Here is a 26,641-nt window from a genome sequence, read left to right on the forward strand (position 1 = left end):
TCAGTTGGGAAGTGAGACCAGCAACTCAAAGTGTCTGTGCATAGCTAGCAACCATCCCTCATTTCCAGGCACATCTCTCAGTTTAGTCCCCAAGTTCCACTCAAAAGTAGCATCCCCTCACTTTTCTTGCTGTCAAGTATCAGAGGGGTAGCCGTGTTAGTCTGGATCTGTAAAAGCAGCAAAGAGTCTTGTGGCACCTTATAGACTAACAGACGTTTGGGAGCATGAGCTTTCGTGGGTGAATACCCACTGCGTCGGATGAAGTGGCTATTCACCCACGAAAGCTCATGCTCCCAAACGTCTGTTAGTCTATAAGGTGCCACAAGACTCTTTGCTGCTTTCACTTTTCTTGGGCTTCCCACCGGATACAGAGACACACGAAAGTGAAAAATATTAGGAACCCCCCCCCCGCGGCATTTTAGGTGTCCTGTGCGTGAATAATTTCCCCGGGTCCCTCATTTTATGTCTTGGTCACGCACTGAGTCACCCACCCGGGCGTGGGAGGGAGTTTCGCGTCTGTGGCTCTGCAAAGAGTTAACCCAGGCAGGAAGCGCTCGGCAGCCGCACTTCCTGCCAGGGGAGCTCCCCAGCTGTCACTCTTCCTCGTGACTCGCTGCCTTTCGGAAGGGGGAGGAGCGCTCCCGCCTCGGCGCCCGGCTGTGTTGACTCGACTCCCGCAGAAAGCAGCCGCGGGGAGGGGGCAGGCGCCCCGCTGCAGCCGGCCGAGCGATACGTGTCAGCGCCGGGAGGCTCTGCGGCCGCGGGGTTCATCCGGCTCAGTCGCTCCCGCTCCGCGGAGAGCCGCCATGCCCGCCGTGGACAAACTCCTCCTGGAAGAGGCTTTGCAAGACAGCCCGCAGGTACCCGCCCCCCGCCGCCGCCGCTCTCGCCCTTTCCCTCCGGGGCGCCCCCCAGCCCGAGCCGGTCCCAGGCTGGCGGGAGGCGCCTCTGCTGTGGGTGCCCCGCGCGGCGTTTCACAGGCCGGTTCGGAGCGGGGGCGGGGGGGTCACTAATCCCGCCGTGCTCTGGGGCTGCTCTGGGGCCAGCCCTGCTCGGGCCGTGCAGCGCCGATGCCCGTGACGCACCTGCATTTACAGCGGAGCGGAGGCCACACCGGATTCAGCAGGCCCGAGCAGAGGGGGGGGTGTGTGTTAAACCTCCAGTCCCGGCCGGTGGGTTTGGGTGGTGGTGAAACGCGGAGCAAGAATAACAAATGGTAACAACAGGAGTTAATGTTATACCACGTTGTGCTTCTGCAGCGCTTTTCAGCTGCAGCCCACAGTGCGCATGGGAAAAGGTGGGTGGGGCCATGCCACCATTTTACAGGTTGGGGAAACTGAGGCACGGCGGGGGTTAAGTGGTTTACAGCGACCTAGGTGAACATCATCTTTTTGCTGTGGGGGCGGGGAAGTAGCCACCCAGGAGTAGGCTGAGCAGATTCTCAAAGTGGAGAAATTAGGTCACCTGTCACAGAGGGCAGGACTGCAGGGGAGGGTTTCATAGACCGTCTGGGAGGGGTTGGCACCTGGGATGAGAAAAGGGTGCCCTGCCCTCTCTTCTCTGTCAAACTACCCCCTCCCTGTCACTGGTTGGATGCAGGCTCCAAGGTTTTACCAGCAGAGGGACCTGTGAGGGGAAAATAAGGTGTCAGCCTGTGACATGTCTTACAGGCAATGGTGCTTGAGGTGCATGTACACTTAGCCAGCCTGCTGTTGGTTTCCCTAGCTCCTCTGACCAGGGTGGTGAGAAACTTCAGGGTTTATAAAACTGGGACAAAATATTGTTTGTTATAAAACTGAGAGACACACCAGGGCAGTGCTGAAAACAGGGATGATTCTGGGTTTTAGGGACACAGTCGCTGAGTGGATTCATAGCACTAGATCCAGACTCTTACTGCCCTCTCCACTTCCACCCCCGGGGGCTGGAGAAGAATTTCCTTGTATTAGACTAGGTCCTTTCCCTTCTGTCTAGCATGCTCTACACCAGGGACGGGCAAAATTTGTGGCCTGGGGACCACATTGGGTTTCCAAAATTGTATGGAGGACCGGTTAGTGGAGGCTGTGCCTCCCCAAACAGCCAGGCATGGTGTGGCCCGGCCCTGCCCCCTATCCGACCCCTCCTGCTTCTTGCCCCCTGACGGCACCCCAAGGACTCCGGCCCCATCCAACTACCCCTGTCCCTTGACAGCCCCCGGAACCCCTGCCACCCCATCCAACTCCTCCTCTCATTCCTGACTGCCCCCTGGGGATCCCTGCCCCATTCAACCACCCCTTCTCCCTGTCCCCTGATTGCCCCCAGAACCCCTGCCCCTGACTGTCCCCCACCACTCCATCCAACCCCTCCTCTCTTTCCTGATTGCCCCCTGGGGATGCCTGCCCCCATTCAACCCCCCTGTTCCCTGCCCTCTGACTGCTATCCACACCCCCGCCCCCTGACCACCACCCTGAACTCCCCTGCCTTCTATCCAACCCCCCCGCTCCTGCCGCCCTACTGCACTGCCTGGAGCACCGGTGGATGGCAGCGCTACAGCTGCGCCGCCCAGAGCACCAGGACAGGCAGCTGTGCCACCTGGCTGGAGCCAGCCGCGCCACCGCACAGCTCATAGCACCGGGTCAGGCCCCGGCTCTGCAGCTGCACTGCCCCAGGAGCTCACAGCCCCGCTGCCCAGAGCATTGTGCCAGCACCAGAGCAAGCTGAGGCTGCGGTGGAGGGGGAACAGAAGGGGAGGGGCTGGGGGCTAGCCTCCCAGGGCAGGAGCTCGGGGGCCAGGCAGGAGGGTCCTGCGGGCCGGATGTGTCCTGCAGGCCTTAGTTTGCCCACCTCTGCTCTAGACCACACAGTGACCTCCATGCTAGGCCAGCGGCAGCCAGTGCTGCATCCCTATTGGAAAAGCAAACCATGGACCTGGGGAATGCTGTACACAGAGGAGAGGCTAGCAGGTGGCCTGTATTGATGGTGAGAGGGAGAGAAGGAGGAGCCCTGAGAGTTGGGGCAAAAAGAGTGGGGAGGGGAAAATTGGGGAAGGCAGGGAGATTCTACGGGGGCCCGGGGAGGAAGAGGGAAAGGTCTGGGGAAACAGAAGTCAGAGAGTGGGGTTTATGGATGGGGAAGAGAGAGGACTTCACCAAGGGATGGGAAGAGGGGCACTTGTGGGAAGGGGTGTGTGTGTGTAAGGCATGATGAAGAAAGAGAAACAAAAGGAAGTGGCAGTATAGGGAGGAAAGAAAGGAGGACAGGGTGAGTGGTAATTGAGAGAGAAGTAAAGTCCTAGATCCATGGCAAGGAGAAGCAGTAGTCTCCCCAGGATGGACCTACTGAGGCTCTGCGACCCCCATTCTACTACCACCCCAAATCAGCTGGTCCTTGACCAGCAGGAGGAAGGAAATCAGTGTTTGGAGGAATCACAGCCTCCTTCCTTTTGATACAGGGGCACCCCCCAATTTACTGAACTAGAGTAGATTTATTATTAATATTACTTAATAGTTTAGTTATGGTGTTTACAGCTCCAAGGCTCAATACAAATATTAATTTTGAAGAACTTTATACAGCCACTAAGTAAACTCATTTTTCTGCTCCATCAACACCATCTCACATGATTAAAAATTTAACAAAAACTGAAAGCAACCAAAGAAAGCACAGATTAGGGTTTATAAGTCTCCCCAGTCTTTCATGGCCTGAAACAAAGGAGCTTAACTCTTCCTTTACAATGGGTAGAAATACTGGAAGAGTAAAGACTATATAAACCTAGCTTTTGGAGGACATTTTTTCGCTTGATTTCTTCATCATTTGTTGTTTGTTCTACGTTTCTGGAAAAATGATTTCACTTTTGCATAATTGCCATATGGTCCTGATTTTTTTAAATCATAAATTAATTCATTCATATGAATTTTTAATTCACAAAATTAATTACATTTTTCAATATAGTAACTTTTTGCATGCAAGAGGCCTGATTCTCCGCTGTCTTATTAATTTGTGTTACGGTAACACCTAGGAACCTGTCATGGACCAGGACCCCATGTTGCTAGAGGCTGTACAAACACAACAAAAAGACTGTCTCTGCCCCCAAAGAGCATACTGTCTAGCACTTTGTATAGTAATTTACTCCTGAACAAAGTGGGCCTGATCCTCTTTTGGGCTGTACCTTGTATAATCATTTTCAGAAAGGCAAGGGGAGAACAAAATGGATATAAAACAATTATTTTCCAACAAAGTGCCAGGCAGTGGAGAATTAGACGTAAGTTATTTATTAATAAGGTTTGCAAAACTCACTTTCTCTCTAAGAGTCATGTAATTATCTCTTCATTGTCCCCAAGCACAATACAAAAAAGCCCCTGCCTGAATGTATTCCATTTTAAGTGTTTGACTGCAAATTAGGAGACAGACTGACCCAAATAGCCATGCTGAATTCAACAGTTACTCATGTGAAGACTGGATTTGGCCCCATGTTTCCAGCAGCAAGGGTGGTGGCATGATTAATGAAGCCTCCAGAGAAATGTTAAAAGGTTATGTTTGGATTACCATGGTTCACTGGTGCAGCATTATCTATTATGTAAGAATTTGACAAAACAGCAACAAGTAAATTATACATCTGTTTTAAACCAGTGTAATTAACAAATGGTGATTTTAAAAAGAAACATCATAAAGATTTTGAACCTTAACATCCAAACTATTTGAATCATTTATAGGGTTTATTATTTTTGAACAAAAGTGCTAATTGAGGTCAAGATTTAATGAATAAATAAATGGGTATATAAAATTAAGTCGCATATTTAGGCATCTGAATAAGTAAAGCTGGGATTTTTCAAGGCGCCTGTGCTAATTTCAGTAGGATATAGGCTTCTAACAGCCATCTGTGCCCCATATTATAAAAATATATACTTAGGAGCCTAACTTTAGGCATCTATTTTTTTGAAAATCTTGGCCTGAGAATTTTCTTGCTTAACATTTCCCATAATTCTGTTGCTTTATCCTGTAACCACAATCCTTTGTTTGTGTCTGGTGAATCAGTCTTTTGTCACAGCACAGTATAATGATATTCAGTGTTAGATAAAGGAAAAGATGGGGTTATAGAGAATAGAAGTTTTAAATTAGCAAAACTATAGTCAGTGATTGCAACAACTCAAATCTAGGTATTTTTGCAAATCAGTATGTGTTTCAATTATTAAAATCCAGGCTAGGGCCCTGTTCTGGAAACTCTCAGAACATGGAGCTCCCATTGAAAGGAAGTGCTGCATGCCAAGGGCTTGCAGGATCAGGCCCTATGTAGCTTTCTATTGGTGTGTTTTGAATTCTTTCCCTCTTTGATCTGTATGTGCTGTTGTTTTAATGAAAACAATATTTTGCGCTTCTAATGCTCCTTTTTATCCTACCATCTTAAAGTTCTTTCCAAGTATCAATTATCCCCCACGATGTTTCTAAGATAGGTAGTAATATACCCATTTAACATTAATAAACTAAGGTGTTGTGAGATTAAATGATTTACCCGAAGTAAGCAAGTACAGCCATGCAGAATCTAAAATAAGACCTCCAGTCACCTGTTTTAATTACTAGATCAGGCCTTGGCAACCTTTCAGAAGTGGTGTGCCGAGTCTTCATTTAGTCACTCTAATTTAAGGTTTCGTGTGCCAGTAATACATTTTAATGTTTTTAGAAGGTCTCTTTCTATAAGTCTGTAATATATAACTAAACTATTGTTGTATACAAAGTAAATAAGGTTTTTAAAATGTTTAAGAAGCTTCATTTAAAATTAAATTAAAATGCAGAGCCCCCCGGACTGGTGGCCAGGACCCAGGCAGTGTGCGTGCCACTGAAAATCAGCTCACGTGTGGCCTTCGGCACACATGCCATAGGTTGCCTACCCCTGTACTAGACAACACTACTTCACACCGTAAATAGACACTTCTCAGCACAGATGAAATCAGACATTGTCTTAGTCCAAAAATCTCAGCAGAGGTGGTTTGAATCTCTCAGAAGCAATGTAAAATCTCTGCAAGGAGATTTGCAAAGAAAAGTAAATGTCCTGGAGAAGCAAGGTTGCATCCTCCCAAATAGTGATGCTTCTTATAGCTTTCCTAATACTGTAAAATAAATTCCCATGATTAGCATCTAGATACTTCAGGCACATTAGAGATGACTAAGATAGGACAGATAAAACACTGACTAGGTATCAGGTCTAATATGGTTATTAAAGTACTAGAGTTTATGGTAGACAGATGGAACTAATGCAGAGTAATTTAGCTGTGCAGATAGGGAAGACCTTTTCATTTAGTATCAAACAGACTGGATTGACCAGTTAGGACACTTTGAATTACCAAGATGCAGAATGACTTTCTGAAAGAGAGACACTGTCAAAGTTGCACTGCCAGCCCAACTTTTTACCTCCCCTTTACTTGTATTGTCCTGATCTATTAAATTCACTTGCCCAGCACTAATCCCTGGCCTTGGTTTCTTCCTTTGCATGTAGCACTGCAACAATGTAATTTGCTGTCCCTGGCACTTCCACTGAAACAAGCCAAGTGGATGCATTTCTCCAAGATAACACAAGTTATGTTTTCCTCTCTGCTGCTCCTCCGCTCACAAGAACAAAACAGAATGGCAGAGAGAAGAAACCATGCTTACGGACACGCAGCACTAAGTGTATATGTATGATTGTTGTCACAAACCAACATACTGCTGTTGGGTCTAATTTTAAGTCTACCAGTTTTGGCAGCGTTCTTTTAAAAGTTCAACACAGAAGCCTCCTGAGATGGCATAATGGAAGATAATTTGTTCTGTTACCAAGGGGTGCTTTTAATTCATTCTAAGAGTAGAGAAATAAAACTAGCGATGGTGTTTTGACTACAAGACCTTGGCATGGCTTTGATTACTGTAATCAGCAAGAGGAATTTCAGGATTTGTTACATTCCTGACTATGCTGGAAGGAGTGTCTACCAATTAGAGCAAGAAGGTGTTTGTCAGGAGGACTCTGCCATTGCTTTGCAGTGTAAACTTCTAGTCACATTTATTTGTGCGTCAGTTTACCCATCTCATTCTAGTGATCAATTGTTGTGTTTTTTACATTGTTGGATAAAAGAAGCTGTACACTGTATATTCAAAGTCTTATTATGCTGACTGATTTGTTTTGCTACAGTTTATTTAATTTTTTTTTAATATTTCCATTTGGGAGTAAAACCTTTTGCTTTTTCTTTTATTAAAGACTCGCTCCTTGCTTAGTGTATTTGAAGAAGATGCAGGAACCCTTACAGACTATACAAACCAGTTGCTTCAAGCAATGCAGCGGGTCTATGGGGCTCAGGTAATCTTTCATTTGTGTTGACTTTGTTTGGCAAGCCGTAGAGGCAACCTTATTAATCTGCTCCTAACAGATGCACTGATTTGCAAAGGTGCAGAACATCTGCAGCTCCTTTTGATCTGTGCAGAAGTTGTGTGGTTGCTCTGCTCTTTTGAAAATCAGTCTCAATGATATTGTCACTCCTTCCTGTCTTGGTGTTCCTCCACTTATTCAGAAAACTGAAATAAAATAAAATAAGAATCGTGGCACACACTTACTCTTGTGTATACTGCAAGGTCAACATTTTCAAACTTAGCTGACTAAAGTTAGGGTTAAATTTTCACTTAGATGCCCATATGCCCTTTGAAAATTGGGTTTAGGCATGTGTGTTGTTCATACGCTTTTGAAAAATTTACCCTAAATCCCACTGAATTGTAGTGAAATTTAAGGCTTTTCTGCACAGGGAGCTATTCTGGAATATCTATTTCTGATTAACTCAATGTGTGGACAGTCTTAATTCAGAATAAGAGTATTTTCTTCTGAATTAGCTAATTCCACTGGATTCCTTGGATTAGTTTGATCCACTGAAATAAACTAATTTGGAATAAGGCACTCTTATTCCAGAATAAGAGTGTCCACACATGGAATTAATCAGGAATCGTTAATCTAATTTAAATTACCGTAATATCCTACCTTATTCCAGATTAATTTTTGTATCCAGACAAACCTTTAGGCTCTTGAGTGCTTAAGGGACAGTTTTTTAAAGGTATTTAGGCACCTAAAGGTGCAGATAGACAGTGGGATTTTCAAAAGTCCCTAGGTACCTAACTAATTTAGATGTTTTTGAAAATCCCACTAGACCTCTTTCTGCATCTTTAGGCAGACTAAATACCTTTGAAAAGATGGCCATATTTTCCTTTTGAAAATGACACCCAAACTTCCAAATCACTTCGGCACCCTCAAATTTACCCCCTTGATCCTTTTTTAGGTACCTTTATTAGGACCCTAAATATAGATTTAGATGCCTAATTTTAAGCAATCACATTTAAAAATCCCTGCCCTAATGTTCTGAACAGGAAACAGAATCCACATCTTGGGCCCAAACCTGCACCACTCCACTCTCACAAGAAGTCCCTTTGACCATAATGGGACTATGCAGGTGAGTAAGGCTTGAATGAGTAAGGGTTTGCAGAATCAGACATCTTATTCTATTTTTTTTCCCTTAAACTTAAGTGACTTTGTATTCAAATGAATGCTCAGAATCTTTATAGGAGGAAAAAAAAAGGGTCCAGTGTTGCCAGCTCTCCCAATTTGATTGCAAGTCATATTTGAGATATTTGATGTTTTACTTAAAGTCCCAGCTCCAACAGACAAGTGACGAAAAGAAAATCTCAGCTTTCATTAAAAAGTAAATTTCTAGCCCTCATACTTGTGGAGAAAAGACAGAAATTGTGACCCAAGTGCACCTTAAAAGCTCAAATCCCACAATGCAAATAAAATACCCAGATCCACAAAGATTTTCAGGCTCCTAACTTCCATTGATTTCAATGGAAATTAGAAGCCAAAATACCTTTATGTATTGGGGCCAAAGAAAACAAGATTTCTTACTTAGGTTTTAAAAATCAGTAGGGTTTTTTTAAATTTTGTGATTTTTGGTGGGCCTAACCCCTGATTTTTCAATAGTTGTGGTTCGCAAAACCCACTGCCCTTGTCTTTGACTTCCACAGCTCAGAGGTAAGTGACTTTAATAGCTGTGTAAACATTGATTTACAGTATTCTTGGGAAGCAGGTAAATATAACCCTTATTTTACAGATAAGAAAACTAAAGCAAAGGGAACTGACTTGCCTTAGGCAAGTCAGTAGAAAAGCTGGGTTCAGAACTCAAGTCTCCCTACTTTTGTGCTTATTCTTCAAATCATATTCCCTCTTAAAAAGGAACAGGACTGCTAGGACTTCCTGGTGGGCTATCAGTGAGGCCAACCATGATGTTTTCTAATGAAACAACTGCTAAAGTGTGTTTGGCCCCCCACACAGATAGCAATTAGCAATTAATATTATGAACCTGATTTATTTAGATTATTCACAACTGAGGAATTCGTAATAAAACGTGAACATACAACAGATATCACTGACAGAGTCCACTACATATTAGCAATCCACACAGAGATTATTTTCAGGACGTTCTCTTTGGAACCAAAATAAATACTCTTACACGTCACTATTCCCCTCCCCATCAAGGCAAGCAAACATAATTCATTTTGCTACAAGAGGTGTATGGCTCAAATGAGCTGCCTTAAAAGTCTAGTATGATATTTTCAATGCTCAGTTGCCATTATAATGAATCGGACCTGGTTTCCAGATGTTCTGTGCAGCTCTGAAATTCTCAGCCATGCTACGTTACCTTTAATTAAAAAAAAAGAATCAGGATCTATATAAACCATCACATATTCTTTAAGATTACATGCAAAGAATATAAGGACCTGGGTAAAAAGATTTACAGCAAAACTGTGCAAAACAAGCTATATTACTGGGGTTGTCTCTCTCACAGACAATATGATACTCTGAACATTAGTATTTTCTTGCTGCTGATCCAGGGTTCATTTCAAACTGCATTTATGGGTCCTGGGCACTCAAACCCAATCTGATGCCATAGGATATTTATTACTCAGGACAGCACACTGTCCACTAAGAGATCATTAGCAATGCTGCTCAGATTAGATGCAAGAAGCAATACTGAAAGCAGCTAGCAGTAAGACATTATCATTGACAGTGCTTCCAACATTAGCCACTAGGACCTGACTTTTCACAAGTGACTGATTTTGCATTCCCAACTTTAGATGACTTAAAGCAGTGGTTCTCAACCAGGGGTATGTGTACCCCTTGGAGTACAGAGAGATCTTCCAGGGGGTACATCAGCTCACCTAGATATTTGCCTAGTTTTATAACAGGCTACATAAAAAGCCCCAGTGAAGTCAGTACAAACTAAAATTTCATAAAGACAAAATGAGAAAGTAAGCAGTGTTTCAGTAATAGTGGCTGTGACACTTCTGTATTTTTATGTCTGATTTTGTAAACAAGTAGTTTTTAAATGATGTGATACTTGGGGGTATGCAAGACAAATATGACTCCCGAAAGTGGTACAGTAGTCTGGAAAGGCAGAGAACCACTGCCTTAAGGGAGCCTGATTTGCAAAATGATTAAGCACCTGCCCCCTGAAAATGAGATTTCTCAAGTCAGGCACTCAAAATCAGTAGTCACTGGCAAAAATTTAGAGCCCAAAGCAGCCAATGCAAGAAGTGCTTTGGAGGAGAGTGGCCAAGGAGGAAGGGGGAAATAGGTCTGTCAAGGAGTAGGAGACTCAGTAATATAGCAAAGCATGGGTAGAGTGTAGTGAGAAGAGGAAAGCTTATGGGGAAGCAAGAAATAGAGAAGACAGAAAACAGAGACTGAAGAGAAAAGACTAACAAAGGAATGTATCTCACCAGAGACAGCAAGTTTCATGAGTCACAGTCAGTGATGGATGGAGCCTCCCAGTTCAATGGGTGTACTCAGCTGTTCTGCCTCTTCCTCCTCGCCCAACCAAAGGGGCACCAACCACATAGTGTATCCTGGTACCGCAACTGAAATCCTGGCCCGGTGTGGAGCGGGGGCTTGGGAATGGGCGGGTGCCTAGAGAGCTAACCCATGCCACAGCAACGGCTCCTGCCCCAGGGAGCTGGGCCTGGCTCCCTGAGAAGAGGTGTAGGGGTGGAGGATGCTGCTGCTGCAGGTGGTCACTTATCCCAGGCCACAATGCCTAGAGCGAGGAACCAGGCCTAGCCCTGGAGGACAAAAGCCACCACTGGGGTTTCTGTGTGTGCAACTGAGCCCATAAGTCTCTGCTAAAGCCGCCCTGACCACAGGCAAGAATCATTGTCTCTAGAAAAGCCAACTGAGGCATCAGGAAGTAGTAGGAGGCCCCAGAGCTTGAGTTTATATATGCCCACATTGCCTCCTCCAAACCATCTTACTCTTTACTGCCCCTTTGTGTCCTCTGAGTCACACCTCTCATGCTACCTCCTCTATTTGGGACTGCCTCTCAGGAGAATGGATATATGAGAACTATCTGCTCTCCACTTGTCATACTTAAAACCTGGTTCTTTTGTGAAGCCAGCCAACACTGACCTTGTTAGAGTGGTGATCTCACCCCACCTGTACTGTATTGCTTCCTGTGGGTAGCAATCAGCACCAAATGCAAGCTGTTATCCATCCAGAAACATGTTTGTAGTTGCCCAGAAATACTGCTGTATGTGCAAAGCATTCATTTAATTGGCTGCTATCTTATAAACTGCCAGTCACAGTTTTATTTAAAGATTTATCAGATGGCTTGAAAGTCATGTAAGGAGAAACTGGAAGTATTTCCCCAGTCTGGATGGCTTTTTTCTTTTTAAGGTAACAGTTTTATCATAACTAGAAGGGTGCGCAATTTGTGGTTTTTGTTGGGTTTTTTTTAAGCTACAGGATCCTGTTAGGCAGTAGTGGGGCCTAATTATTTGAATTGTACATGTCTATTTTTGGTGCCTCTTGTGTCAACCAACTTAATCATGTTTGTTAATGCTATTTCTAGTTGCAAGCACTCGAAACTGTTTAATATCTGGTTAGGTGTTCAGTAAACATGCACTAGCACATGGATACAAATACAGAGAAGCACCTGATTTTGGTCATATAAGATAAATAAATAACATCACTATGAGTTCAGATTATACTTCCTGCTTTATTTGTACGCTGCTGCCTGTGCATTGTAGCCAGAAGCAATTTAGCTTTGTGATGTTCTGATTGAAGAAAGCTTCCCAATAGAGTCTATCCTAGCTGCCTATTTAAGGGTTGCCAATATTGCCAATCCCAGATGTTCAAAAATCATGAGTCAGGCTCACCAAAAATGAGATTGGTTTTAAAATCATGCGATTATGTAAAAGTAATAGATTTGTTCTTTTTATTTGCCTTCTGCTTTTTGAGCCTTTAGGGTGCACTGGGGTCACATTTTGAAGCTTTCTCCACAGCCACAAGGGCTGCAAGCTTACTTTTTCTTTAAGGATGAAGGCTGAAATGATCACACATCCATTTGACTGCAGGACCTGGGGCTTTAAGGAAAACAGCATTTATCATGAGACTTATGACAAAATCATGAGAGTTGGCAACACTGCTTCTTCATTTCTATTGATGGGTTGAACTCACAGAAGTGACTGTGCCATTAGCAATAGTGATGTGTCAGACAGGCTGAATTGTAGGAAAGAGATCTTTCTTAAGTGAAGCCAGTGTTTACATGATAAGGCTGTAGAGTTAAACACAACCAGCCTGTGCCCCAGCTTGCATTTCTAATCACCAGGTGCTGTGCCACACTGAATTAAGTCCCTCCTGAAATCTGAAGGTCATTCTCCAGTTCCACTCATCAATGCCAGTAATGGCCCAGTGGAGACCTTCATATGCCAAGAATAAAGAAAAGAAGGCACCACAAAATAAACATGACTTTTTTTTTTAAAATAGGTAATTCCATTTCATTCCACAGTTGACTAAAGTGTATCTACCAGGCACCTGAAGGGGAATCCTGGAAACAAGTTATAGTACAATAAGGTGCTGAACATTGTCAGTACTGTGGCATTTTCTTTAGCAGTTCCAATAAATATATTTGTATACTAACAGTGTTTGTAGCTGCTGGGGAGCAAGGGGGGAGAGAACTAGAAGCAAACTAATGCTGCCTTTAGCAGTGCAGAAAGGAAATATTTTTGTGCAGAGAGACACTGGAGAAAATGTCCTGGGGATTAGGTAGGTGCTACCAAGTAAAGTGACAGCAGGGAGCATGAGTTATGTAATTTGGAGCTGCCTAGTATTCTTTTAGTTTGTTCTTCAAACTAGTTTCATTCCACCATCCCCCATATTTAATTCATGAATCCTTATTTTTACCCCCTCTCAGTGATGCCTCTTTTTGGCTCTAAGACCACTCCTGGGGCTCAGAAATCCCGATTTAAAGCCCTTTGGAGTCCATGGGAGTCTTTTCATTGATTTCATAAGGTTTTGGATCCATGAATGAGTTTCCAGCTCTCTGGGAACATAGACTTTGTTACTTATTATTTTTGCAGTATTGCAATCTGAAACATCCAAACATTGTGAGTCAGGCTCTACAAAATCATGAGAATGGTTTAAAATCATGGGTATTTATTATTAATAATAATAGTATTATAATAATAGTAAACGTGTTCCTTTTATTTGCCTTCTGGTTTTTAAGCTTTGTGGCTGCACTCTAGTCATCTTTTCAAGCTTTTCTCTGCAACCATAAGGGCTTTTGTTTTCAGTGAAAGTTGAGATTCTCACGTAACCATGTGTGCCTTTAAGTCAGATATCATAGAACACAAGACTTGCAATAAAATCAGTGGAGTTGGCAACACTGATTTTGTAAAGCACCATGTACATTTATGATGCCGTATTGATCACAAGTGTGCATTATTTATATGAGGGGCACTTCCTGTGATGTATTCTCCACATTTAAATAAGAAGACAGTTAAAGGTAAACAGGATTTAAGGGGAGGGATAGCTCAGTGGTTTTAGCATTGGCCTGCTACACCCAGGGTTATGAGCTCAATCCTTGAGGGGGCCATTTAGGGATCTGTGGCAAAAATTTGCCTGGGGATTGTTCCTGCTTTGAGCAGGGGGGTGGACTAGATGACTTCCTGAGGTCCCTTCCAACCCTGATAGTCTATGATAGGAGGATGAATATTGTATTTACAATGCCATGGAATTCCATTTCATTGTTGCTGGTCAGCTTTGGAATTGTCACCAGGCCTAGAAGCAAGTTTATGCCCATGGTCTGCGGAGCAGAATTTGGAGATCTGAGTGTTACAGAGAGGAGAACACATCATAACCGTTCAGCTGATAGCTGGTTTGCAGGGAAACTAAAGATTTTTTTTCTCTCCAGACCTAAAATCCTGCTGTAGCTGCTGACACTGTTTTACAGCAGAGCCATGACTTGTATCTTTTCTCTTCCTATCCGATGATCCTTCATCAAGCCATTCATTACTTGTGAGGACTGAACACGCCATTGTGAATCAGCTTAAACAGGGAATGCTATAAAATAGCCTGATCCTGTGAGCTACTGATCACTCTCAACACTAGGGGATCTCAGCATCTCCCAGCATTGGGATCTTAATTTCTAAAGCATTCTCTCTGCAAAGTTAAATCATTACAATGGTAGCATTTTCCCAATTGCCAGACAGCTGAGTGCTTCAGAAGGAGGAGATATGTGCATATAGACAGAGCTGGGCAACACATTCATCTCAAGCCTCAGCTCCATTTGAACTGAGCCTGGGTTTAAGGTTGGATACTTCCCATGATCCCAGAAGAAGGAAAATCCATAAATCCTTTGTGGACATTCTCCCCTAGCCACCCACCCCTCCTCTTCCTATCTGTGAGCAATTAGGTATCCCAAAAGCATACCAATTAAATCTTTATTGCACACCATTGTGTATACAGGGTGTGTGTGTGTTTATATTTCCCCTCTGTATTTGCCATTGCTATGCAAAGTAGTTTTGTATTACTCCACGCTCGTTTACATGCAAAGTTTTGAAAATGCCGTCCTCAGCACAGAGAAGTAGATATGCTGAAAGATTAATCATACTGGGGTTGAACGAGATGGCTCAATGCCTGTATAGCTCAGTTGAATCCTTTTACAGGTTCTCTTATCTGGAATCTTGTAGACAATTATATGTAACTATCCACTATAAAATAATTAGGGTTAATTCCAATTTTAATTAAATCTGGCTGATGTTTTTACCACAGAACTTATTTAGAAAGAAAAGGTGTTGACAAATGATGGACTATCTCACAAATAAATTGTATGTAAGTGCAGCTGAGTTTTCATTATCAACTGGAGGGAGGAAGAGCCTATTCTTGCATCAGGTAACTAGCTGTGTGCATGACAGATGATGATAAAAGGTAGAGTCACACCAGAAGCCCAGATATGAACACTTTGACACTTCGGGGAAGTTCAGATCCAAAAATTAATAAATGGGAATTTTGCCATTGACTTGAATGAAAGCGGGATCAGACCCAGAGTTGACTAAAGTGTTGAAATAGCGCATTTCAAGTACAGGCCCTTTTTCACTTAAGTATGGTAAAGAGAGGATTTAGATGCATTACGTTGTCTTCTTTATCACATCCATTGTAATCTGATGCTGGTAGATCTTTGAAAAGGTTTTCTGTTACAGCTCTGAGCACTTGGAAGCTAGGCTCAAAACTAAATGAAATAATTCATCCAGAGTCATCACTGCTTAATTAGAACGGCTTTCTGTCTAGTCCTCTCTTCCTCCCAATAAACATTTGTACATGATTTCCCTGGGGATTTTTTTCCCTCTATAAAATCAGCTAATGAAAATACATGTGTTTTTGTGTTTATAGCACTAACAAAAATGAATTTTGCCCTCACTTAAATTTATCAGGCTGCTCGGGCTTTCAATATGTTTTCTAGTTGGTAATCTGTCCTTACTGACTTTCCCACTACAGAAGCGTTTGATTAACTCTGAAATTTCAAAAGGAGCTGTGGGGTATTGTGACAGAGAGTAATTTGAACAGTTGGAAAACATTTTATTATAGTCTTTATTTTGCTTTGCTCCACCATTTTCCAAGAGATTTTTCTAATGTTGTGTTTAATTATTTAATGGGAAAAGTACATTTACATACAAATAATGTTTGTTCTTCAACTTGATCAACACATTATTTTCAGCCAGTTCCGGATAATAGCATGTTGCTGTATTCCAGGGGGAAATATATGGAATTGAATTAACTGCTAGAATGGATTCCAAGGGCTTCATGGATCTGTAAATACAAGCAATGCAAACAACTTTTAAACCCTTCAGCTGATTAATGGTGGCAAGAGAGGAAGGGGGCACAAGACAGTGCCAGAGAGAAGCCTGACTGAGAACAAATTGGAGGAGGGTTAAGCTGGAGTTGCCCCAAAAAAGTGTTTTTAACTAAGCAGTGTTACCACAGGCTGAGCAGAGCGTCTTGTCCCTGGGTAATATGGCGGTATTTATACCTGTCTGATTAACTTGATTTGTGTGCTAATGTTTTGTTTCTTTGTTTGGAAATGACACAATTAAAATTTTATACCTAGAATAGGGTCACAATCTGGCAGGTAGGGAGGGGGGTGTGTGTGTGAGAAACTAAGCATTAGCAACCCCAAATGGATTCACATGTATGTGTTAGTAGTGTTCACTGTATTCTGACAGGATGACACTCACCTTGGTGCACATAGCCAGCCCTAAGGCCTATGCATCACTGAAAGCACCGTCTATTGGCTTCAGTGGTATTTCAGTGTATGGAAGCCTTGTGATTGCTGTCTGCCAGGGTAACTTTCAGCCCTCTCCACCTGTTCTTGCTATTCCTGCCGAGAGTATGAGTACTCTCTATGGGGTCTGCATATGGCGGCCATTGCCTGGTCATGTAATAGACACCATTTAACACAGGTACCAGGCCCCGAGCCCCTGGTTATGCCCTAGAACAGCTCTCTGTGCTCATTGCTTCAATCGCTTAGGGCCTTGAAAAACAATCTTCATGATGTTCTAAGGGGGCCAGAACTAGGAGAGCCAACGTCTGCCTTGTGCTTGTATTGCAGCCATTCATGTAGATACCCTGATAAAATATGGCCTTTGTGTTTTTCATGGCTGAACATGACTTTACCACTCCTCATCCCCTGCAAACAGTGACTCTGCTGAGGAGTTAAGATGTATATCAAGGTGTTAAGAGGCTGCAGAGGCCCATGCAAAGACTGTTTCTAGAGTCTTTCACCCAGATTCTGTCCTATACCAAGATGTGCTTGCACAGAAGGGCAGAGGAAGGCATCAGGGAGCAGGTTCTGCCTCCCTGATTCTGATGGTGCGTCTGCTCTAGCTCTGGCCCATTGGTGTAAATTAGAGCAGCTTAGAGGCTGCTCTGACTTACACAAACAAGCTATGGTTTTATTTTTTTTCTTTTCTTTTTTAAAAATCTGAACTCTAAAATAGAAATAATTCAGAGGACTAATAATTGGAGAAAGGAGGGACCTAGCCAGGGCAAATATATAGGACCTGATTCCTCAGTTTTTTTACACCAGTTTTATGGCAGTGAAACAAACCAGACCTATCTGGCTAGTGACAAAGCTTCTGCTGTTGGAATCTTTAGTCTCCCTCTTACATGTCCCAAGCCAAATTCTGCTCTCATTTACAGAGATATAAATGTAGGTTAACTCTACTGCTTTAGCTGAGAGTAGAACTTGCTTCCTTTCCTATGCCTGCCTGCGTTCCCCCACTCGCTGGGTTTCTGATACACAAAGGAAGACACTGAGGGCAAATAGCAGAGGTGTGAGGGTGTTTCAAGCCCAGCATCTTCACATTTACCTGTTGGTGCTGTCACAATACTAATAGCAACATGGGGTTGCGGGAGCTTTCCATTGTTTTCTTAGTACTATTTAAATACTATTTGTTGTTGAAATCTTCTATGTGAGAACAGCCCCACTACTTCACCAGGCTGGGGCGGGAAGTTTGGGTGTGGGATGCAGGCTGTGGGAGGGAGTTTGGGTGTGGGGGGGGCTCAGGGCAGGGGCAGGGGGTTGGGGTGTGGGAGGAGGTTTGGGGTGCAGGCTCTGGGTGGGAGTTTGGGTGTGAGAGGGGGCTCAGGGTTGGGGCAGGGAGTTGGGGTGCAGGAGGAGGTCAGAGTGTCTGTGCTTACCTCGGGCTGCTTCCGAAAGCAACCAGCGCACCCCTCTGGCAGCGACTCCAAGGTGAGGGGCCAAGGGGTCTCAGCGTGCCGCTGCCCACAGACACCGCCCCCGCAGCTCCCATTGGCCACAGTTCCCAGCGAATGGCAGCTGTGGGGTCGGCGCTTGGGGAGGGGGGAGCACGTGGAGACCCCTCCCCAGGGGCCACAGGGACGTGCTGGCCACTTCCAGGAGTGGCATGGAGCGAAGGTGGGCAGGAAGCCTGCCTTAGCCCTGCTGCACTGCGGCTGGGGGCCCTTGGGCCCTTGTAAATCACCCCCCCCACCCCGTTGACGGGCCTGCCACCTAAAGACATACACAATCTCTGAGTGAGAAGGAGTAACGGAGAGAAATCCTTGAGACTGGGGTTCAGTTTAAGTGCCTGTCTTCAGTCTGCAACATGAGCACTGCAGACCAGAAATTGCTAGCAGCACCAAAATAATGGTGGTGCTTTAAATTGGCCTTAGGGTTCAGTGGCTAAACGAGTTCCCCTCTTTGGTTTAGATTGATTGATTTCACCTGTTCTGTGGCTACTTTCCCACCCCTTCTCATTATTCCTCCTCGTTCTTTCCACTAGTTCTTCCTCTGGATTGCAGATTTTAAATGGGAAGTTATAACTTATGACTTCTTTAGAAGCTGCTGTTTAATGCATTCTGTGGGAGGATCAGGCATAGTTTGTGACCTTTTCAATGTACCTTGTCGCAAAGTTACTCCTGTACTAGCCACGTGTCAGCAAACCGCCTGTTCTTTTTATTCTTGAATTTGGGCTCAGTCCTGCAATCCATCCATTATGAATATACTTAAATAGATGCAAGTTAATAGTTCTACTGGCTCGTTTGGGGTTGCTCTAAGCATTGCTGTACACACAACTTTGTACGGGTACCACAGTTTGAATAGTTATACCAGTTCAACCCCCTAGTGTGGATGCAGTGATACCTGTATAACTGGTATAGCCTGTATATTGGCACAGCTTATTCTGGTGAATTTAGGCAAATAAGCTATACTAGTATAAGGCACCTTTTAAACTAGTATAACCGCATCCATGTACCAGTGTAATTATTTCAGTAAAAAAAAATCATACTTCTAACCAAACAGTTAAATTCATACTAAATTGAATTTAGACCAAGCCTCATTCACACCAACTGGCCCTGGGTTGTATGAATTGGTGTAATGCAGGGATCGGCAATTTTTAAGGAGTGGTGTGCCGAGTCTTCATTTATTTACTCTAATTTAAGGTTTCATGTGCCAGTAATACATTTTAACATTTTTAGAAGGTCTCTTTCTATAAGTCTATAATATAACTAAACTATTGTTGTATGTAAAGTAAATAAGGGTTTTAAAATGTTTAAGAAGCTTCATTTAAAATTCAGTTAAAATGCAGAGCCCCCGGACCAGTGGCCAGGACCTGGGCAGTGTGAGTGCCACTGAAAATCAGCTCGCGTGCCGCCTTCAACATGCGTGCCATAGATTGCCTACCCCGGTGTAGTGCTTTGGGACTTATGCACACAGAGTTAAGCAGGTGCTTGAGTAATTGCAGAATCAGAGCCATATGGCACATCCACACTGCAATAAAAGACCCACAGCATGGCCACGGCTGGCCCAGGTCAGCTGACTTGGGCTTGCGGGGCTCAGGCTGCAGGGTTATAAAATTTCAGTGTAGATATTTGGGCTCAGGTTGGAGCCTGGGCTCTGAGACACCACAGGTGATAGGATCTCAGAGCTTGGGCTTTGCCCGAGCCCAGACATCTACGCTGCTATTTGTAGCCCCACAGTTGAGACAGCTGACCTGGGCTCTAAGACTTGGTGCCATTTTTTTTTATCACAGTGTAGACAGACCCATAGACCGTGAGATCTTTGAGGCAGGGAATGTCACTTGCAGTGTGTGTATATCCCCCAGGGTCCGGGTCCTGGTCCTGTTTGTGGCCTATAAGCACTACCACTATCCAAATAATAAAGTAGTAACAACAGTAATCCTAAATATTTTTGGTTACCTCTACTAAACTCTCCTTTTTATTTTGTAGAATGAAATGTGTCTAGCCACACAACAGCTTTCCAAGCAGCTTCTTGCATATGAAAAACAGGTACATCTAAAATTCCATGTTTGCAAGGGTAACAGTCTCAACATTCAGCTGATTAGACGGTGCTTATGAAAAATCTATTCAAAGGGTAGGATTTTTAAAACAGCTCATCGTTGGCCTAACTCAGGTCCCACTGACACCATGTTGACTTCAGTGGGAGCAGCACTGAGTATTTTTGAAAATCCCATCCAAAATGTTTAAGTTAGTAAAGTAATGAAGATGCAAAGCAGCCTGTTCTTGGTACAACTGTTCCTTTTAAATAAATCGGATAAACTTCATTCCTTTAGACAAAGAAATTAAAATATAAAGTGCATGTATGAAAGTAGTATATGATTTATACATGTATGTACACCTCTACCCTGAAATAACACGACCCGATACAACACGAATTCGGATATAACGTGGTAAAGCAGCGCTGGGGTGGGGGGAGGCTGCGCACTCTGGCGGATCAAAGCAACTTCAATATAATGCGGTTTCACCTATAATGCGGTAAGATTTTTTGGCTCCCGAGGACAGCGTTATATCGAGGTAGAGGTGTAGTACGACATATTGTCTGTATAATAACCTTGTTGACTTACAGTATCAATATATATTTTTATTTTCAGAATTTTGCCCTGGGTAAAGGAGATGAAGAAGTGATATCCACCCTTCATTACTTTTCAAAAGTAGTGGATGAGGTAATTTAAATGGCCTATAGCAGTATCATCGTGTTCTCTGTGTCTTTATCCATTTGCCTCTGACTACTACTAAAAGCTAAATTCTGCCTGGCCTTTGTGCAACCATGTAATGGAGGGGAAGGAGTAATAAATCCCACTCCCTTTATATAACCCTTGTGTTGGAATTAATAATAGTATTTGAAAATATTAATAAGGGAAACCACCAAACACTAATTTAACCATAAATTCCTTTATTAAATCCAAAGGCCAAACGGTACTGATACAATTGCTCTAAACATGCTTTAAAAGCCTAAATAGTATGCAATTTACTGCAGCCAAACAGTAACAAAACATTTATAAGCATTTGATCAAGATACTTACAAACAGGCTAATCCCAGCAGTGCTCAGACTCATATTGGCTGGCTCCAGCATGGTCAGGAATTAGCAATGAACCCTTAAAGAGTTCACTTTTTATACCCTTTAACAAACAAGTGATGTCATTGCCAGTTATGGGCTGCAGCTAAAAACCAAATTGAGACAGTTCACCCTTATTTCCAGTCTTAATCCAGATAAGAAGGAACGGCCTAGGGAAAAAAGGAGGTTGTAGATCTTATTTCCTTCCCTACTTCCTGCTGACCAACAGCTTTTTCGTTGCACCTTGGGTCACATAGGACATAACACTGGTAGGTGGGTGGGAAGGTCCATGTTGGCTCCTCTTAAGAGAAATTCTTTTTCTCTTATTGCCTGTAGTCATCCCTATCAGTCAGAGGCCTTCCTTTTAGAAACTTCTCCTTATTTCATTAGTTATTCTTTGAACCAGACATCCTGCCTACTTCATTCCAATTGGCCTTATAATTCATTATTTTTAAGGCCTTCCTTCTACGTGCTGTTGAGGTCCGTTTTTACAACACCTATGTGCTTCCTTAACCAATAAGGTAACTTTCCTTCTTTAATTCGATACTTATCCTACACCAGGTGAGGATTGGGCAGAGTTGCAACCCCAGTGCTCAGGGGAGTGTAGAGCTGCTACTGGGATGCTCCCAAGTGGAAGCATACTGCTCCCAAGTGGAAGCATACTGCTCCAAGTGGGAGAACAATGCCCCAGCTCTGCACCCCACTTCCATATATGTGAGGGGGTGTAGATTGCATCCCTTAAAAGGTGTGCCAATTTGTATTACTAGGAGAGTGCTGGGAATATTGGCTCAGATCCACAAAGGTATTTAGACTCATAACTTCTATTGAAAGTCCTGGTGTGAATCTGGGCCATTCAACCTCTTTGAGCCCCCTTCCCCTGCATCATGCTTAATGAAAGGCTGTGCCAAACAGGCATGGGAATTAAGGGAGATTCCCAAAATAGATCAAGCATCAACCGGATTGGGCTAGTTTATGATCTTCTGATAGAAAAGGCCTTTACATTATTAAGCATTAAATTCTGCAATCGGTGCCCAGATTTTCCGGGGAAAGGAGCAGCACAAGCAACAGTTAATGAAGTTTCAAATAGTCATCACAAGATGACCAAATTTTATGCTGTAGGATTGAGCAGGAGTTTGATGGCAAGAGGATTGGTTTAAATCAGGCTGCAGAGTTGAGTACACAATGCTTTTGTTCTCGCCAGGCAGTGCATGTCACTTCTAAGGAATGGGAGTATTTCTACATATGGCCTCAGTGGGCATGAAATAGTGTTTCCCGGGTGGTCTGAGTATCTAGGTACTTGTATGACCTTACTGTAGGAGTGTTTTTTTTGGTCTTACCTCATCCCTTCTGGGTTCCATGGGGTCTGTGCTTGTATAATCAGAAATACACTGCTACCTGTTTGCTTACTTTAAACTTTTGTTTGCCGTTAATGTAAAAAGGCAAAGGGTTGTATTGCGGCCTAATTTAGACAGAATAACAAAACTTGGTAAATAAGCTAAAATATTAGCTTGAGGTAACTCCATTGACTTAATCAAAGTTACCCCAAAGAGTAATTTAGCCCTTACATGCTTCCTGCCATCCCATTTCTTTCTGGTGATCTTTAAAAGGACCGATGGTTAATGTCACACAACAGGCTGTCTCAGAACACACACAAAGCATTGCCCCCTCTTACTGCAGTATAAACAGGTCAAACATCAATGTTTTCTCCCTTCCAAGGTACAAACAAAGCCCTCCTCTGTGCTGGCTGTGAGCACAGAATCCATTTTGTTGAATCTAGGCTTTTTCCTCTTAAGTTGCCCACTCTTTCCTTTCCTCAGCCTCCTGCTAGGCATGTCAGCTGTGCCCCTGGAGTTTACTGAATCCCAGTTATGGCTACTCTACAGCCACTTAACCCCTCCAATCTGGTTCCCTGCCTCTGCAGACATGACAGAAAGTACACGTTTGCAGAACTTGGCCTTACCGGGCAGCCACGTCTAGGGATCCAGACAAGTAGCATCCTGGGTCTCAGTGCTCCCTGACAGTATATAGAACATCACATCTTTGGTCTCATCTATGGAACCTTTTGCCAAGCCCCAGCATGATCATGGGTATCCTAGCTGAGCCCAGTCTGACTCTTTCTCCCTGCTGCTTTCGACACGGAAAAAGGGACCTCCCTATCCATATATAACAACATGCCACAAAACATGTCTTTATGTGCTGGATCACATTCTGGCCTGGATTTTAAAGAGACACCTACAGAAATTGGGGCAGGGAGGGAGAGACTTGCCATGAGAGTAAAGCATTTATGAATAGGGTCCTTTATTTGTAATGGTTCCTATTGTGAATACATTTCAGTTTACAAGAATGAAAGGAAAGAGAAGCTCTAGCAGTGGGAAATGGTCCTGACTCGGTTGTGTAGAAGCATTAACAAAGAACATGGCTAATAGAGGCTAATTACTAATGAAATCTTTTCAAAGGCTCAAGTGTGAAGGAACTGAAATGCTCTTTGAATCCAAAGATCAGGCAAGGATTAAATTAAGCATTTAGGCTGAAATCCTCATCAACCATGCACATCTTGAGTAAACAAGCTTTGGGGATTGGAGTGCAGAAGCTGTGACCACTGCTATGGTGTGTGGGTTGTGGTAGCAGCTGTAACTCACTGTGACACTCCTCCCTACCTATGTGGCTTTTCCCTGGATCACTGCTCAGGGACTTGCACTGGTTGAATGGCTCTACTTATCTCCTCCATAGTCCGCCCCTACACCCTGTTCCATGCATTAAAGAAGATGACGATGAATTTTTAATTTGCACTGTAGTAGCAGCCTAGCGGTTTCAGTTACACATCATGGCCCCACTGTGCTAGGCACTGTACAAACACAGAATTAAAAAGACAGTCCCTGCTTCTAAGAGCTGATAGACTAAAAGTTTGTCTACAGGGGAAAGTTTTTCCAATAAAGGTTAAATATAGCTACTGAATGAATCAAAAAAAGAACTTTTATGTGTGGGTGCAAGGCAGTTTGTGCCGAGAAAACGAAAGGTACACTGAAAAATCTTTGCTGTGAAGACAAACCCTTAAGTATAAGATGAGACAACAGATAAGTGCAACAGACGGGAAACACAAGGTAACAGTGAGATGATTATGAACCATATGACCAACACACATGCTACCCAACCATTTTGCGTTTCATTGGGAGTCACTCCAAATGACAGTGGGGGAAAGACATATTGTATAGAATCAGTGTTCATTTAAGCAGTGATTAAATCACTCTCTCCTTGGTCTTGCAGTCCATACTCAGGCAAAACTCCCATTGCCTTCAATAGAGAGTTGCACGAATCAAGAGTGTAGGATCCATTGATCTTAATAGGAGCTCAGCACTTATTAAAATCAGGAGGTGCCTAAATGTGGCTTTTAGAAGTCTAACTTGATGCTGCTGCTTTTTTATAAAATATTGGCCTTAATCTGTTTCCCTCCCCTGCACCAAAAAAGGGGAAAAATCAATCCAAATAAATAAGAAAATATTGATAAAATGTGAAGTTTTTTAAAATTAAAACATTAGAAGTATAAAGAACAGCACTTGTTTACAATTTAATTGGGAACTGAGACTAAATTGAGTTAATGTTCAAGGATTTTTTCCTTTTTGTTTGTGTAAGGTGGGTTTCCTCTGCCAGGTGCAGCCCAAGTGAGAAACCAATATTTAGACAGTAAATAGTGTGGCAGTAACCTTTTTGCTTCAAAGCCTCTCCTTGAGCAAGCTTAATTTATGGGGTCCTGGGGAACTGTTGGACATTTACCACTGTCATTTTTGTTGAAGCTGTTAAAACTGTTGATGACTACAGATCTGATCCAGTTCCTAGTACAGTCAGTGGCAAGCTTTCCACTGACTTCAGTGGCAACTGATTTTGCATTATATTCAGTAGTGCTGTGCATTCCCTTTCCAGAGGAAAATGCTTAAAACCAAACACTATTTGGGTTGACTCAGTATTTGTTTTTGGTGGGTTCTTAATACTCCAGGTAACCAGGTGTAAGGTCAAAATTATTATTATTAATTATTATTATTAATAATTAATAATAATAAATTAATTATACCTGGTCTTTCTCTCCATCTGGGATCAGAAATACCATACAACCACCAAGCCTGGCATTATTTGGCCCAGTAACTAGTTCCCTGAGAAATTTTTAAATCCCAAGAGAAATCTAAACACAAATACTTGGAATACACTTGGAGAGAGAAGGTGGGTGAGGTAATACCTTTTATTGGACCAACTTCTGTCTTGGGAACATGGTAATTGTGAGTGGTGTCATCATTCTAGTGAAAGAATTATTTGAGGTGGAGACAGGTGGAAGAACTCTTCTAGTTCTCCACAAGTTAGTATGGTATCAGGTTCTGAGGTAGGGCACAAGTTCAGTCCCTTAGAGCACAAATAATGCAGCTCCAGTGAGGGTTAGTCTTGATAAACTGATGATGTTTGGGTGTCGTGCAGTGTCTACTTGGTGGGTACTGGTGCCATGGTTTATCCCAAAGGTGGTGGTCTGTGGTTGTGGAGTACTTGTAGTTGGTTCCACTTGTTGTTGTTGTGTTGGGTGGCTATCTGTTTGTTTGTTTGTTTGTTTTTTATAGTTGTTTTGGATTTCTTGCATGATTTCCAAGTAACTTTACAGACGCTCCCCAACTTACGCAAGTGTTCCGTTCCGGAACGCCTTGTGTAACTCGAATTTTGCGTAAGTTGGAAATGTATTCCTGACAATTACGTGTCCTTCCCCCCCCCCCCAAAAAAAAACCCACCAAACACACACAAAAAACCCCAACGCTCCTATTTCTAGCTTATGGAACTTTTTCCATAAGTGCAGATTTGCCTAAGTCGGCTTTGCGTAACCCAGGGGGCGTCTGTACTTTTTTTTTAAACTCCAGTGTGTGGGAGCCTATGATGATTTCTTGTTTGAAGTGGTCCCTTCTGGGGCATGTGAAGTGCAGTAAATGGTGCCTCAGTTTCTCTGAAGTCTGTCTGCAGAGCTGTTCAATGTATTTGCAGTTATATGTAGTGGTCACACAGTTGTAGAATGTGGGACCTCTGGGGATGCTTTTTCTTCTTGTTGTGGAGTTTCCATTTCAGATGGCTAAATTTGATACCTTCCATTGTTGTATGCAATGTAGTTGTAGTAATAATAATAATAAAAAAATATTTATTTACCTCACCCACCTTGTCTCTCTCAGATCCTTGGACCGGCACAGTTATAACTACACTACAGACAGAGGCCTGTATGGCTCACGGGCTGACGACAGTGTGTCTGTAGTACTCTGTGCACAATACAGTATTTTAGATCATTTCTCTCCCTTTCAGCTTAACATTCTCCATTCTGAGCTGGCAAAACAGCTTGCGGACACAATGGTTCTCCCGATCATACAATTTCGAGAAAAAGATCTTACAGGTAAGTTTTGGTTAGATTCCAAATTGCTATCAACTCATAACTTTTGATGCCCGA

General features: G+C 43.2%; 1 protein-coding gene across 3 annotated transcripts in view; it reads left to right on the forward strand.

Annotated features, from left to right (window-relative positions):
- Positions 1–611: 611 nt before the first annotated feature.
- APPL2 (adaptor protein, phosphotyrosine interacting with PH domain and leucine zipper 2) overlaps positions 612–26,641 on the forward strand; it is a 55,151-nt gene continuing 29,121 nt past the window's right edge. Inside the window, exons 1-5 of one of the 3 annotated variants that reach the window (XM_044987441.1) lie at positions 612–860; positions 7,196–7,294; positions 20,054–20,113; positions 20,716–20,787; positions 26,500–26,587. In XM_044987441.1, the coding sequence (XP_044843376.1) occupies positions 807–860; positions 7,196–7,294; positions 20,054–20,113; positions 20,716–20,787; positions 26,500–26,587 (373 nt within the window). In that variant the 5' untranslated portion in view covers positions 612–806. Of the gene's footprint in view, positions 861–7,195; positions 7,295–8,408; positions 8,430–20,053; positions 20,114–20,715; positions 20,788–26,499; positions 26,588–26,641 lie in introns of those variants that run through there. The other 2 variants (XM_044987452.1, XM_044987460.1) reach the window with 2 other exon arrangements.

The sequence above is a fragment of the Mauremys mutica genome, chromosome 1 (assembly GCF_020497125.1).
Source record: "Mauremys mutica isolate MM-2020 ecotype Southern chromosome 1, ASM2049712v1, whole genome shotgun sequence".
Lineage (NCBI taxonomy): Eukaryota > Metazoa > Chordata > Testudines > Geoemydidae > Mauremys > Mauremys mutica.